Source organism: Lissotriton helveticus, chromosome 6 (genome assembly GCF_964261635.1).
Source record: "Lissotriton helveticus chromosome 6, aLisHel1.1, whole genome shotgun sequence".
Taxonomy (NCBI): domain Eukaryota; kingdom Metazoa; phylum Chordata; class Amphibia; order Caudata; family Salamandridae; genus Lissotriton; species Lissotriton helveticus.
The window spans coordinates 1,434,690,019-1,434,705,840 of NC_136067.1; the positions used below are offsets into that span (position 1 = coordinate 1,434,690,019).

The 15,822-nt window shown below is 39.1% G+C and overlaps 1 protein-coding gene across 3 annotated transcripts in view; it reads left to right on the forward strand.

Moving 5' to 3' along the window:
• Positions 1-15,822, forward strand: part of LOC144761783 (MFS-type transporter SLC18B1-like) — a 1,350,585-nt gene that overhangs the window by 1,009,155 nt on the left and 325,608 nt on the right. For all 3 annotated transcript variants that reach the window (XM_078647026.1, XM_078647029.1, XM_078647027.1), the window contains exon 13: positions 14,713-14,762. In XM_078647026.1, the coding sequence (XP_078503152.1) occupies positions 14,713-14,762 (50 nt within the window). The remainder of the gene's footprint in view (positions 1-14,712; positions 14,763-15,822) is intronic.

Consider the following 15,822-nt stretch of genomic DNA (forward strand, 5'->3'; position numbering starts at 1 on the left):
CCATGTCTTTCCCAACCCGGAATCAAGCATCCAAGAACCGGTTTCTGGCTATCAGCCTTCATCAGCCTGGATAGCTTGACTCCAGTGGTGTGGAGAGCCTGGGACTCACGTCTGAGCATCCCCAGCCCACTCGGGGTGAAATTGCAAAAAACACAGTTGATGGACAGAATGTAGAACAATGTCATACATTCACCCCAGTACAAGGATCTGGGCCTAAATCCATCGTTTTTCAAGATAGCCTGGCAGATGAGGATTATGAATCCGAAACCGGTCCCAGGATGCTTGTTTCCGGTCCATGGAAGACATGGCTTGGCAGTTCGGGCTGGACTGTTCCCATGAGGCACAGGGTTAGACTGATTTGCATATAGCCATGTCTGAAATGGGGTGGCTGAGTGGGCTAAAGAATGGTGATGGATTAAACCCAGATCAATTGACTGGGGGTGAGTGTTTGATTTGCTCAAACGCTCCGTCCATCATCCCCTTTTGTATCGCTTTGTTCGCCCTAAATGTGGCAGGGTATGCTCAGACGTGAGTCCCTTGCTCACTTAGCCACTGGATTCAAGATAGCCTGGCTGATGAGGATTATGAATCCGAAACCGGTCCCAGGATGCTTGTTTCCGGTCCATGGAAGACATGGCTTGGCAGTTCGGGCTGGACTGTTCCCATGAGGCACAGGGTCAGACTGATTTGCATATAGCCATGTCTGAAATGGGGTGGCTGAGTGGGCTAAAGAATGGTGATGGATTAAACCCAGATCAGTTGACTGGGGGTGAGTGTTTGGTTTGCTCAAAGGCTCCGTCCATCATCCCCTTTTGTATCGCGTAATTCGATAAGGAAGCTCATTTTTTCAAGTGGCACATTTATTGTATTATGGGTAAATTTGTTATATGCTGCCAAACACTTTTTTGGGTGATATTTACTTGATACGGGTTTTCGTTTATCTGTATTTCATAGATGTTGTTCAGCATAGCACTTAACTATATTCTCTTTGGAGCCCTGGAAATAAAATTAAAAGCAAAACTGCAATTAAAGTGGTTAGAGTCCAGTCATGTGTGAGGAAAATTCCACATTTAACCATCTTCTTCTTTGGACAATTGTTCCCCTGAAAACTGCATTGATATGAGGATTTAGGATTAACCAGAGTTGAAAATAACCTCAAGGTTTCTCACCTACTAGGGGGTCCTAGGGAGGCCCTAGGATAGTGTGCCATTCAAATTAGGGCGATTGAAGGCCAAATCCTCTTGTGAATAATATTTTGCTCTTTGCTACATTCAGATAGATAAAACTCTTCCCCCTATGGTTGATTCAATCTCAGAACTACAGCATTTTCACATGTTGGGAACACATCTGGGCTGCCACTGGACCTCAGTCTAACCTGTTGAACTCACCCTAAAATTCTGCGTCTGCAGAATCCCCTTTGTAAGAATGTGAGATGACTTGGAGCAGGTTGTATGACAAAGGGAGACTCCAAGGTGGCAACAGTATCCTAGTTTTTGTTTGGACCAATTAAACTACAAAGAAGGGACTTGAAACGATTAATTGTCGTATCAAAAGATTTTGGAAACTTGTCAGTTACAGATCAAACTTTTTACATGATTTTCAGACCTGTACAAGATGGTACTTTACATTTTCTATTTTACATTTTTTCAAACCATTATGGTGTTTTTTTAGTTTCTGTTCCGGTATATAATTTCTCTATACCAGATATAAAAGAATGTCCCACGATGAAGCTCCTTTTAACACAATGAAGTTGAAGTTTATTGCTTTTCAAGCTTTCTACCATCTTTTGGTACTGCAGTGATCTTCAGCTTCTTTGTCATCTGGGAGGTTTATTTCCCTTTGGCTTTTCCCCTGAAGATCGCAACAGTTACCACAACCACTTATTTTTCTAGCATGTCTAGTTCTCTGCAAACGCAACATGGCTACTGGAGAACGACACCCTTATCTCACTATCTACAAATCAAAGTATTTTTGAAAAAGCAGTGTCCAACCTTTGACACTACATGCTTCTCAGGGATGCTCTCCAGACAGATCTGAATCTGAATAACATCAGGTGCATTTAGTGATCAAGGGGCATATTTCCCAGGGCCTTGGATCATGCTTGCACCACACAACATAGTAAATGCACGATGTAAAGCTCCAAGTCATATTCATGAAGCCATGCAAAGCCACTTTGCAACTCTTTAAATGGCTTCATAAATATCGCGTAATGCAACGCCGTGCAAATTACTACGTTGCATTACTCTGCCTGATTAACCCATTCCTACCGCCTTGGGAAAGAAAAGGAGGTGACCAGCTTAGCCGTCAGTGCACCTGTGGCACGGAGAGTCTTATTCACATCATATGTATCTGCAAGAACTTAAAGAACATACGGATCTCCTTGTTGAAACCATTCTTTAATCTGCGTGGCCTTAGGTCTTGTAGACAGGCAGGTTATGCTGTGCTTTAATCCAACTTTAGTACAGCTAAATTGCCGTCTTGCAAAATTCTTCGAATTAACTGGAAAATGGCTGAAAAATCTACCTTCAGTTTTCACAGACTAGATCCGCTTAATGGCCCTTGCTCCTCAAGATCTTGCCCAGTAATGCTACATTATGGTTTCCCAAATTGCCATCATGAAACTACAAGCAGGGACACCAGGCAGTCATCTCATGCTGCGCAGGAGCATCACATCATTTCAAACTGATAACCTTGATCAAACTGACTTTTTCCAGACTGAGCATTAATTGCATCAGGGATTTTAGCTCGTATGATTCAATTAGTAATGTAATTTTAAAACAAATTTTTCATGGATAATGCAGTTATTTTAATCGTGTAAATTCTTCATTTACCGTAATCTTGATTTTATTGTTCATGTATTATATGCAAGGTTTTAATTAATCAACCACAATAAAATGTACAAATTTAAATGTAAGCATACTCTTCACATGGGCTTTGTGGTGGTGGTTTTTAATGCATTCCCGGATTTACCAAACCTAGTTAACCTGGGAATGCGCCACATAGTTATGCCTTCCCAGGTGAGGCATATTAAGAACAAATATCTTTATTTCTCCTCATTTGTTCCTCTTACTATGTGTGCTGCAATCTGCAGCACACATAGGAAGAGGTAAACTCCCCAATTAATTGTTTTTGTGCAGGAAGATGCACCTTCCAGCACAAAAACAATCCTGCCCACAACACAGGCACCCTTGCACCTACGTTGGTGGTAGGCTGACAAACAGGCTCCAGCACAGGGGGAAAGGATGGGGATGCACTAAATTGGATGAATATGGTGTATTCATGCGCTTTCCCTGTGATGCAGGGCATAATAGCAAGGTAATTTGCTGCTCTGCCCTGGACCACAATTCCCATAAACATGCTCACAAGCCACTAGTACTCCACACTTGACTATGTGAGTAGCTGATGCTGAAGATCACATACACAGTTGCTGGCACTGATTATGGAGGATTGATCGAATCCATTCAGGGAGAATAGAAATGAACATAATGTTGATGAATGATATTTATACAAATATCTTCCCATTGGTTTCAGATTTTCTTTGATCAACTCCAATGAGGCAATATTTTTGTGAACAGTATTTGGGATACAATATTTGTATCAGACAGAATTCTGGCTGCGATACTCTGATGCCAAACCACTGATAAACTATTTTGGTTTTGTGTAGGATGTGGTCTTGATATGACTGTGAAGTAGAGGTATGGGTTTTGCATCATGCAAATTGCTGGCGCAAATTCAAGTACAATCTGCATTAGAACAGATGGACCTTTGTCTCTAATTGAGACTTATCATCAACTCATTGATGGTACATCAATGACAGTGAAGCATATTTGGTTCCACAGTAGTGACAGAGAAGATTATATTTCCAGACCATGAAACTTTATTAGCAGATTAGCAAAGTTACAAAGTCAAATCATTCAAATTAGTAATAAATCTTCAATTATAATGCAAATCATTGTTTAGAGTAATTTCAAAGTGATTCAGAATACCAAGTAGAAAGACAGACTGTTGAAAATTATCGTAAGCAAATCAAGCAAGTTTTAGTTGCCCATGAAGGGAAGTACCCAAATATTAATCTAAGAATTCAAAAGGTTGCAGGAAATCAAGCAGCAGGTGTCAGCAAGTAAAGACTCTAATGGCACAACAAAATAAAGATTCTGTCAGGCAACAAAAAAGAATGTATTTTCTCAGGAGACTAAACCTTTGAGGGGGATCAATGTAAGTTCTGTAGGAGAGTGACAAGGAGCATACAATTGACCAACCCGAATCAAGCTCTGCACCATAGAACACATTTCAGCCTTCTTCAGACATCATATAATAGAAGTTTTCAGTTGTGTACTGATATCTCATAACGGATCAACATCAGCCTGTTCTTGCCACAGGTGCCGACGTATATTATTCAACTCTCAGTTAGACTCACACAGACAGACATTTTCGACAGAAACCAAAATATTGGCAACATTGAGTTACCTGGTGTAGCTGGGCTCCTGAAACAAAAGAAAGAGAAAAATGTACATCAGCCAAAAAAAGACAACTTCTCATGAGGGTACATTGACAGACGCAAAGGTCGTCCCCCACTTCATCGCCACAGGCAAATGTACCGATTGCCTGGCGGATGGTGCAGGGTGCCGAAAATGGGTGCCTAGCAGGCACCAAATTAGGATGTTGTTATGAAACGGCCTGTCCATGGCAGCGATGTCGCCATGGAAAGGCTAACACATGGAAAGGCTAACGGGGATTGGGTTTGGGGGCCCGTTGTGAGCCCCCCTTGTTTTGGGGGGAGGTGTTGTGCACTGGGGGTACCCATGGTACCCCCCTGCATTCCCTGACTTGCGTAGCAGGCACTGCACGGTGCCTGCCACGTAGTGCAAGGAAATGCACAGCATCACATTTTAAGATTGCTGATGGTGCTACAGACAGCAGCACCGTCTGCAATGTTAAATGCTCTGCAATGCGCCCGCCGGTATGGCTGGGGCATCCTAATTGCAATGGTGGGTCCGCAGCATGTCTGGCGGGCTGTCGCTACCACCGCAACGATGGCTGGCGTACTCATGTCCGCCCACCATCGTAATGAGCCGCTCAGTGTCTCATCACATATTACATTGATGAGTCCTCTTCAGTTTGATTTTTCACTGCCAGTTGATGACTTTTGCTGTTTAAATCTAGACTGCTCAGGATCCTTTAGTTCATCATGTGATGTCTCTAAATCTCATGAAGTTCCAAATCTTTTCTCTTTCATTTTCTCACATTTCCCTTTGTCTGCAAATCTCCTCCCTTACACTTTGATCCATCCTTCCAGTCATCAATCTGATTCCCTTTATAAAAATAAACAGGCATATAGCTTGGAAAGCAGCAATCAATATGGGGTCAATATAGTTCCTTATAGTCCAACGACCAATGTCATTAAGCCATCTACCCACTGTGGAACATCATTTCCCAATTGCCAAGCACCTGCTGCTTCCAAATCCCTTAAATCAGTTCACTGACAGAATACCAAAACCTAAAATATCCCCTTACCAAAATATCGAATTATAAATATTGAAGTCAAAAATATCGACATCCTATATTTATAATGATAAGTACAAAAATATCGGAAAAAAAAATTGATGATTGTTTTTATAATAAACATTAAATATATTAAATAGTAACATTCATTTAAAAATTGTTTAATGTAATATAGATCTTAACAAATATAACAAATAAACTTAATTTAAAAAAGTTAAACACACATATATAATTATTGATATATATATATATATATATTCATATATTTACTTTAAATCAGTTATTAAACTAATAACGTTAATGCATTTTATAATTAAAAAATTATATAAAAACATGACAAATACATCTTGATATATAAATATATCAATAACATAAAATCGATAAAGAAAAAAAACCATTCTAATTAAATTAAAATAAATCATTTACAACTCTTTAAATTTAGTACAAAATATTATTCAAATTACGAATATTAATCATTAGAAATATTATAATGATATTAAATATAATAATTTGAAATAAAGTAAAATATACTATAAATTGTTACAATATAAAACAAATGATATCATTTAGTACACATAATATTTCCACTACAATTTAAACAAAACTATGCAAACCATTAACGTAAATAAATGGAAAATGTACCCCTCCTACTTTGCGCAACACGTAAATCGTAAGACTGGATAAAAATAAAATTTGCAAATCTCCCTCCAATAAATGCAACAATAGTAAAAGTGATAGATTGCACGTAGGTAATATTTACTACACCCATTCCAGCTGATACAGTACCAGGGAGCTTGTTAAAGAGAAGGGGCTAAAATGTACTATTTCCACTCCACTGAGTGTAACAGTAAAGAAAGTGTTGAATTGCAGAGGAAGAAATTTACTATTCCCACTTTAGTCAGTACTACAGTAGGGAAAGTGTTGGGAGCGGATAGATAACATTTTAAATTCCCACTCTAGTCAGTCTAACAGTAGAGAATGTGTTGGATTGCGGAGGGGTAAAAATTACAATACCCACTCCAGTGAGTGCTAAGATAAGGAAAGTGTTAGATAGTGGATGAATAGACTTTACTATTCTGACACCAGTCAGTACAACAGTAAGGAAAGTGTGGGATTGCAAAAGGGTAAAATGTACTACTCCCACTCCAGTCAGTACAACAGTAGGGAAAGTGTTGGCCTGCGGAGGGGTAAAGATGACTATATCCACTCCAATGAGTTCAACAGTAGGAAAAGAATTGGATAGTGGAGGGATAAAATGTACTATTCCCACTCCAGTCGGCAAAACAGTAGGGAAAGTGTTGGATTGCAGAGGGGTACAAATTACTATTCCCACTTCAGAAAATGCAACAGTAGGGAAAGTGTTAGATAGCAGAGCAAAAAAATGTACTATTCCCACCCAAGTCAGTACAACAGTAGGGAAAGAGTTGGATTTCGGAGGGGTGAAATTTACTATTCCCACTCCAGTCAGAACAACAGTAGGGAAAGTGTTGGTTTGCGGAGGGATCAAAATTACTATTTCCACTCCAATGAGTGGAACAGTTGGGAAAGTGTTGGATAGCGAAGGGGTAAAAATTACTATTCCCATATATAGATAGCATAAGGATAAAATTTACTTTTCCCACTCCAGTCAGAACAACAGTAGGGAAAGTGATCGATTGCGGAGGGGTAAAAATTACTACTCACGCTCCAGTGAGTGCAACAGTAGAGAAAGTGCTGGATAGCTGAGGGATAACATTTACTATTTCCACTCCAGTCAGTAGAACATAAGGGAAAGGGTTGGAATGCACAGGGGTAAAATTTACTATTCCCACTCAAGTCAGTTCAAAAGTAAAAACAAACAAAATATCATCAACAAAATGAAAATATTTAAAAACAAAGTGAGTACAAAAATATATAAATATGTTGAAAATCAAAATAGAAATATATTTAATATCAAAATATTTTCAAAATAAAAAAATGATAATCTTAAATAAATATCGCAAATACCTACAAATATTTTATTACATAAAAATATATATTTTCATACAAATACATATTTTTATTTAGAAATTATGTATTACCAAAAGCATTAATTATTACATACATTTATTTTATTTAATTCCTACCCTATTTTACCACAAAACTCACAACCCTCATCTAAAATCTGAAAAAAAAAATTTGCACAATTAACATAATTAATTATCATTTAAACAAATAATATTAATTAACAAACAAATTAGAATTCATTAAAAAGAATTCACTTCCCACCCTTTGCCCCTATAATCCCCACAACCCGCACCTAAAATGAAACTTTAAAAAAATGTATTAGACAATTAAAAGTAATTTTTAATAAATAGTATTTAACATCTAATTATAAAGTGAGGAACATTAATTTAGTCCCCACCCTTTACCCCTATAAACGCAAATCTCACACCCAAAATAGGTATTTAAACTATTAACATAATTAATTCTCAATTATTTAATTGATATGAATGTATCACTATAAATTTCTTGAAAATAATTTGCTTTCCCAACTTTATCCCCTATCTACCCAGAACCCACACCCAAAAAAGTAATTAAACAATTAACATAACAAATTATTATTAATAAATTAATATTTATTATCAAATATTTGTTAATTGCTTAATTAATTATAAATGAATGGAAAATAAATTAGTTCCTACTCTTTACCCCTGTAAAGCCCACAACCTACACATAAAATAAATTACACAATTACCATAATTAATTACCAATTAGTTAATTGATTACTAATTAATTAAAAACAAATTATTTTCCAACTTTTCCGCCATTAAATCCCACAACCCACACATAAAATTTCCCCCACAACATTAAAAGCACAATTAACACTATAAAATATCAATTAAATAAATATTATTAAATGAAAAATAAACATTAACGTATTATATTTAAATAACTTCCCAACCTATTACCCTATAAACCCACAACCTGCTATGGAAATAAAAACACAAAATGTAATTAAAATAAATGTAATGATTACAAAAGAGTTAACACATATATTACAAAACATTAAAAACAATGCAAAACATACATTACATACATTTAAAATATATACTAAAGTACATAACACTAATTAAACTATCGATATTTTGTATAACTATATTTTTGCAAACAATATTATTGACTTCTATATTTTAGAAATTGATATTACTTACCTCAAAATCGATATTATTGTCCACGATATTCTTACTGTTGATACTTCTGTGTCATGATATTCACAACTCGATAATTATGTCAGTCGATATTACTGACTCAATATTTTGTCTGAAGGCCCTTCAAATCTTCAGAAACTCTAGGAAGGTAAGTAATGAACTTATTAATAATGTTATGCTCTTGTTAGACATGTATGGACAGCACTGCTGAATGTGTAAGATGTGACAGACTCTGCCCTCTTTTTTGAGTAAGATATCTGAAGCGAGCCTACTCTAGATATCCATTGCTCTAAGAGCCACTAATACTGCATTTATAGCAGTCAGAGCACCAGTTGGATTGCTGGCAAGATGGTTGATTAATATAGTTTGGTTCCCAACCTTTAGGTCATTCAAAACTACTCCTACAGAAGGAATCGTAGTGCCAAAGATGTCACCTACTATTTGTGAAGCACTGCACTTCACTATCACATGAAGCACGAGTTCCTTATCAACTACCTCATCTACATAATACACCTTAAGAAACAATAACGCTAAGAGGCAGCTACCTACCTAATATAAAGTGAGCTGACAATAAGCATTTTGCACACACTTAAACTTCGGAAATAAAAGGATCCTTTACACCTGCTCTCCAAAAACCCAGATCTCTGCACACATTACCAGCAATCCAGCATCTAAGGGTTTCTAGTCTTTTCCTTTCTTCTCATTAAACAAAGCTCTCCTTGTCGTTGCCAACCTAAACTCATCTTGGGGTATATCCCAGCAATATTTCATTTCTCTTCTGCCTTTTCCCACTCAACCTTTTCAAAAGTCTTTTTAAAATTCATTTGAAATGCAAGTTAGTAGTCATTTAGCTCGTAATCAAATGCTACGATGGGAAGAGTGATTCTCTAACACATACATTGGTTAATTGTTCATGTTACATCAGCTTTTCCAGCAAAAATGTTCCCATTGTTCTGTGGGAAATGCTGATGTTTCCCACCGTAAACCAACCCTGGGTAAAGCCATGGTCCCCTATGTACCTCCGAAAGCCCATTTGAAATAATTTGGATTTAGAACAATAAATGCAAAGACCCAATATTTCTGCAAACTCCGCTAGTGTGTGTAGTAATATTAGCATTAAGAATTATGGGCGTGTGTCCCATTCAGCCTTAGGTACTGTCTTTCCCTTGAAAATTGATTTCTAACCTACTGTCCTGCTATTCCTCAAAATGTTATTGTCAATTCTAGTCATCTATACCAACAAGAAGAGAGGCAGGGAGAGTTAAGGAACACTCTTATTCCCCGATTAAGTCTATGTAAACAACAAAAGAGTGTTCTCTGGTGTTTGAAGTACCACAAACAGGAGCAGGAGAACAGGAAACTGGCCTCACTTGGATCAGTTAAGAAATCCCTCACTCACCACCTAGTGGTGACATGCTTCATCATTGGGCCCCACTAAAGAGGCAGAGTGCCTCTTTAGTGTGCTTTGACGCCAGAATTACTGCGGAGCAGGTTTTGTGAGTTCGGGCGTGCAGTGAACTAAATTATATTGTAGTGAGGGAATTAAAAAGATGTCTTTAGTGTATCAAAATTATTTATGATCAGATCACTAGGACATACATTTATAATTAAGTGTAGGAAAATAGTCCACAAATAATTGTGTGGTTGTTTCCAGGAATAGTTATTTATCAGTCAACATGTTTCTGCCTTTGAAACGGTGTAAAATTACCAGGCATTCATCAGGACGTAGAAAAAGTGTGCTAAACCCTGGCGGTATGGACACGCTAAGGCCCACCCTTACCTAGGGACGTGAAGAGTGAACCGTGCCGATCGTCGGGGTCCGGTTCTGAGGGTTCTGCAGGTACACAGTCGGTGCCTAGCGTCAAGGGCGGTGTGCCAAAATACGCTTCCACCCCCCTCCCGTGACCCATGGTGTACCAGGAAAACACCATATAAGTGCTGAAGCCTCCTAAACCAGGAGTATTGGGCAGAGAACCCTCTTTCCTTTTTTGCACTTTTTTCACTAATTTTCACTCTTCACATCCCTAGGTAAGGGTGGGCCTTAGTGTGTCCATACCGCCAGGGTTTAGCACACTTTTTCTACGTCCTGATGAATGCCTGGTAATTTTACACAGTTTCAAAGGCAGAAACATGTTGACTGATGAATAACTATTCCTGGAAACAACCACACAATTATTTGTGGACTACTTTCCTACACTTAATTTTAAATGTATGTCCTGGTGATCTGATAATAAATAATTTTGATACACTAAAGGCATCTTTTTAATTTCCTCACTACAATATAATTTAGTTCACTGCACGCCCGAACTCACAAAACCTGCTCTGCAGTAATTCTGGCGTCGAAGCACACTAAAGAGGCACTCTGCCTCTTTAGTGGGGACCAATGATGAAGCATGTCACCACTAGGTGGTGAGTGAGGGCTTTCTTAACTGATCCAAGTGAGGCCAGTTTCCTGTTCTCCTGCTCCTGTTTGTGGTACTTCAAACACCAGAGAACACGCTTTTGTTGTTTACATATAATTCTAGTCATCTTACATGTCATCCTTTTTTTCTGAGTACAGGAGACATCAATCTTTGTGGGAGACCTAAAGAAATGCCATACAGTGCCCATATTTTTGTCTTGACTTTTTCGGAAGGAGCATCCCCAAACTATTTGCTTACACCTTCTTGTTTTCTACAGTGCTTGTGCACCCTCCTTTAAACATGGTAAAATTGTCTTACACCCAATTGGCATATTTTATTTACTTTTAAGTCCATGGTAAAGTGGTACCACCTATACCTAGGGACTGTTAATTAAATGCTACTAGTGGGTATGTAGAACTTATTATACCAACTACTTAACCGCATGCGTGCGGGCGGAATTCCGCTCGTACGCTGACTTTTGCGAAACCGCATGCTACGTGACGAGCTGGGCTCGTCATCAGCGTAGCAGGAGGCTACCTCATGACGAGCCCAGCTCGTCATCAGCGTGCAAGGGGTTAAGTAGCCTTTTTAAACATGTCTAAGGCCTGCCATTACAAAATGTGTGAGCAGTTAAAAACTGACATTTTACCTGGCAAGAGAAACCACTTGCAAGACCTAAACCTTCCCTTTCAATATGTATGTCACCCTTAGGGAAGACCCTAAACTGCCCACAGGGCAGGGTGCAGTGTCTTTAAAAATTTGGACATGTACTTTTCATTTTTACCGGTCCTGGTAGTGAAAAACTCTTGCATTTGCTTTTTCACAACTGCAAGGCCTGCCTCTCCTATAGGATAAAATAGGGTTAACATATTACATTTAATATAGCCTTATAGCTCGCCGTTGCGGGCTATATCAGCTAATAAAGGCTTGCCCCAGTGTGAAAGGCCCGAGACGAAGGCGATGGCCATTAACAAGGGCTCCGAGAGGCCTTTGTTTAAACAACATTGGAATGTTGGAATGTTGCTCTGTGGGCCTTTACTGGCCCGTAGAAGCCCCGAACACTCCATTGTCTGCAATGATGTGCTCGACATTTCAATGTTTTAATACGTGATAACTTTAGATTGGGAGCAGGGGAAGAATGTCGAGTTTGGTGTGTGAAAATTTTTAATTTTAATCCCTTCTAATGGTAAAGTCAGATATTATGTCGCAATTCTGAAAATGCAAACTTTTCGAAAGTTTGCATTTTCTTGTCGCAACCATTTGGTGTCTACAGCCTTTATCCTGGATCACATGACTAGGTGTAGCCGGCAGTTGGTCGTTGTGTATTGCTCACAACAGTGCTGAAGGAATGATAGGTAAAATTGGTCACCTCTGACTTGATGAGGGGAGAAGATGTCTCCTATCATACTTGCACATCATAAAGGCTCTGCCTGAGCTCACTCACAAAGGTTTGACACTAGTCTTTTGTGGAAAGCTGGGATTACGGCAGGGAGGTGGGAAATTCCAAACACCTGTACATGTGGAAACCTCCAGAACCTTCTCATACTTCAAAGTGGACACCATGTATAAATATTGGGCCCTCAGAGACGACTCTTCAGTACACCTCTGGACTTGAGTAAGACTGGAAAGAAATGCTTCACTGCTCTGCTAGAAGGAATATTAATGTGTTGCACTGCTACCTGATTAAAGGACTGGACCGGTATCTTGAACCCAGGACCACCAGAGTTACTCCAAAGGCTAGTTGGCTAGCCTTCTGATCAGAGCCTCAGGGACACAAAAGGCACTAACCACCTTTAACCTTGCACCTGGATCCTGTCTGCTGTGAGTCCTATTCCCCAAGTAGTGCCACCCAGTCCTGGAGCCTTGGAAATGGGCCTGAAGGTGCTCTGCCATCCCAGCTGTTATCCTATCAGAATCACCTCTGACTCTATTTTATAAAATGCGTGTGGGATTGTTTTTCTTTTGTTGTGTTTTTACTTTATTACTGGTTTAATGGCTGCATAAATACTTTAAACATTGCCTCTAAGTTAAGCCTGACTGCTTGTGCATAGATGTAAACCACCCCTGTTTGAATAGCAAGAAGGGTTTCTAGGTCCTGAAGAAATGTCACAATTATTTTGACATCCAAGGATATGAAACATGTTGACCATTATCCTCAGTTAAAAATTTGAAGACTATTGGGATATCTACGTTCGAGTACTACTGTTTTTAATCATGGCATGGAACCTGCCACTTAAAGTTGGTTCCGCTGCCTCCCATTGTTATTTTTAATTCATGTATTTCCCACACCCTACTCAACTTGTATTTACACCACACAACCCACACACACACCCTTCATTGATGGCTAAGACAATGGACAAAAAGATTTTTAGCAAAGAGCCCCCCTGCGTGGCCCTTGAGCATTGCAGCACCGGTCTAACGAGGAGCTGCCTTATGATGAAGCATAACACCTTTCGGGGCGTGTGAGGGCCCTTGCTCCTTACAGTCTTACTGTATCACAATTAAGAAAAAAAAAATTATTATCTAACACCGCATAGCTGCCTTCCCCTTTGGGATAGTGGCACTACGGTACTTAACGGTCTGCTTTCAGTGTTCATTGTAATTTAGTAATTAGCTATCTCTGTTAAATAACATATTCTTTAGTACTCTTTACTATTTTTCCTCACAGAACACTCCAATATTCAAATGACAACATTAGATCGAACATATAGGATACATGCGGCATAGACCGGATATTGAGGCCTGTCTTGTAACCAATATACATGAAACAGAAAAAAATAGACATAACACCTTACATTCATCCAAAAAAGCAAAGACAGGCCATATAAATAACTAACACTGTGCTTTTACCAGCACTTCACTCAATGGTATGACATACACTACCAGCCATTAGAACGCATTACTCTGATTTACTGACATGCGGCCAAGACAGCATAGATTAAAAAGTATCATGGCATGTGAAAGCACTTGCCACGTCTCCGTTCATTAGGGAGTGTGACAATCTATTAAATTAGAAGTTGCAATCCTGCAAATTGAAAAGCCCTCAAGTCTTTGCCCTTAAACATCATAATCCCAAACACCATACCTGGACCAATAAAACATATGCTCCTTGTCAAGAACAAGACCACATTATAATACAATAACCTATCATGATGCTGAGTCAGTAATAGAAACTCAGAATTGTGTTGAAGGTCACCGAACTGCCACAATAGATATGAGGCCATATAAGTTGCAGAATGTGCAATGTATAAATGTGAATGACATAACATATTGCAAGGACCTTTTATAGTAAATGGTAAAAAAGCTTGAAAACCACGAAATAGCATGTATGCCTTGTGTAAGCAATCTGTTGCCTGACAATGTATTATTCGTGGGTTTAAAAAAAAAAAAAAAAAAAAAAGCACGAAAATATAAAGGATGCCAGCACATTTTATTGGGCTATTTACCACAAGAGTCCATAAAATAGCGTTAAATGCTAAAAGTTGATAATACCTGATTGTTAATGCATGACTGTATTTTCCATACACTTAAAAATGCAAACTGGTTAGCAGCTGTGGGTGCTTATGTGCATTTCAGCCAACGTAGGTAAACTATATTTTTAGCACTCAGGTATAATAACTTGTGATACTTTTTTAAAGGGTCTGTCAGCAGGAGCATTCTACATCAGAGAAAGCCTGTTAAAGAAAAGGTGAGTCACTCGTTTTTAGGTTTTCATATATACATTGCTGTATTTAGTAAAAAAGGGGTGTTTTTCAGGTCTATAGCACAGTATAGGCAATAATTCCAGGTTGGTAGGAAATAGGTGTATCTTCATGCATTTTCAGAAATGCCTTTGTTTCCTTTCCTTTTATACAGATCATTTGTTTGCTATTTTGTGTATTTTTTTGTGCTTAGTTTATAGATGATGTTCGCTCCTTGCATTCCTTCAACTTTGTCTCAGTTTGTACTTGGTACGAACTCAACTCGATGATTTATTTATGAAAACACTTTTATAGCCTGTATGTTTGCTCCTTTAGATCCGCATTTATCTTTCATAGTTAAAAAAATATTGGAGTGATTTAATGCTGTTATGGAAGTCACCACAAGTTGATGAGATTGTGGAACAGCATGAAAGAGTTGGGATTGGCTGACAACGTTTTGATATAAAAACATGCACATAGACATTCCGATGGCTGTTAGCTACCCTTGAGTAAGAGTATTATGTGTGTTTTTTAGGTTTCGCACTGCGAACCGATCGCGAAGCGATCGTCGCTGCGAGACTCTATTGTAATCATTTCTGCTTCCAAGGAGTTAAGGGAAACAAGAGACAAGTGATGTGCACGAGCGCGTAAACGGATCAGGTCACGCGCGCTTCCTGTCTCCCATGGCTCCTTGGAAGCAGACACACACGCACGCACAGACACACATACAGACCCCCCCGCCGCCGCGCATACACACACTCACACACATACACATGGAGAACCCCCAACTCCCCCCCGCCCCGTCACCGCCGCGCATACACACACGCACGCACACACACACACATAGAGAACCCCCCCCGCCGCCGCGCATACACACACGCATGCACACACACACATAGAGAACCCCCCCAGCTGCGCATACACACACGCACGCACACACACACACACATACATACAGAACCCCCAGGCCCCCCGGCGCTTACACACACACATTCCCTACCTCGGCTCGGTGTGTCTTCTCATCACAGCTTGCGCAGGGACAGCCAACGTGCACGCGCACGGCGACTC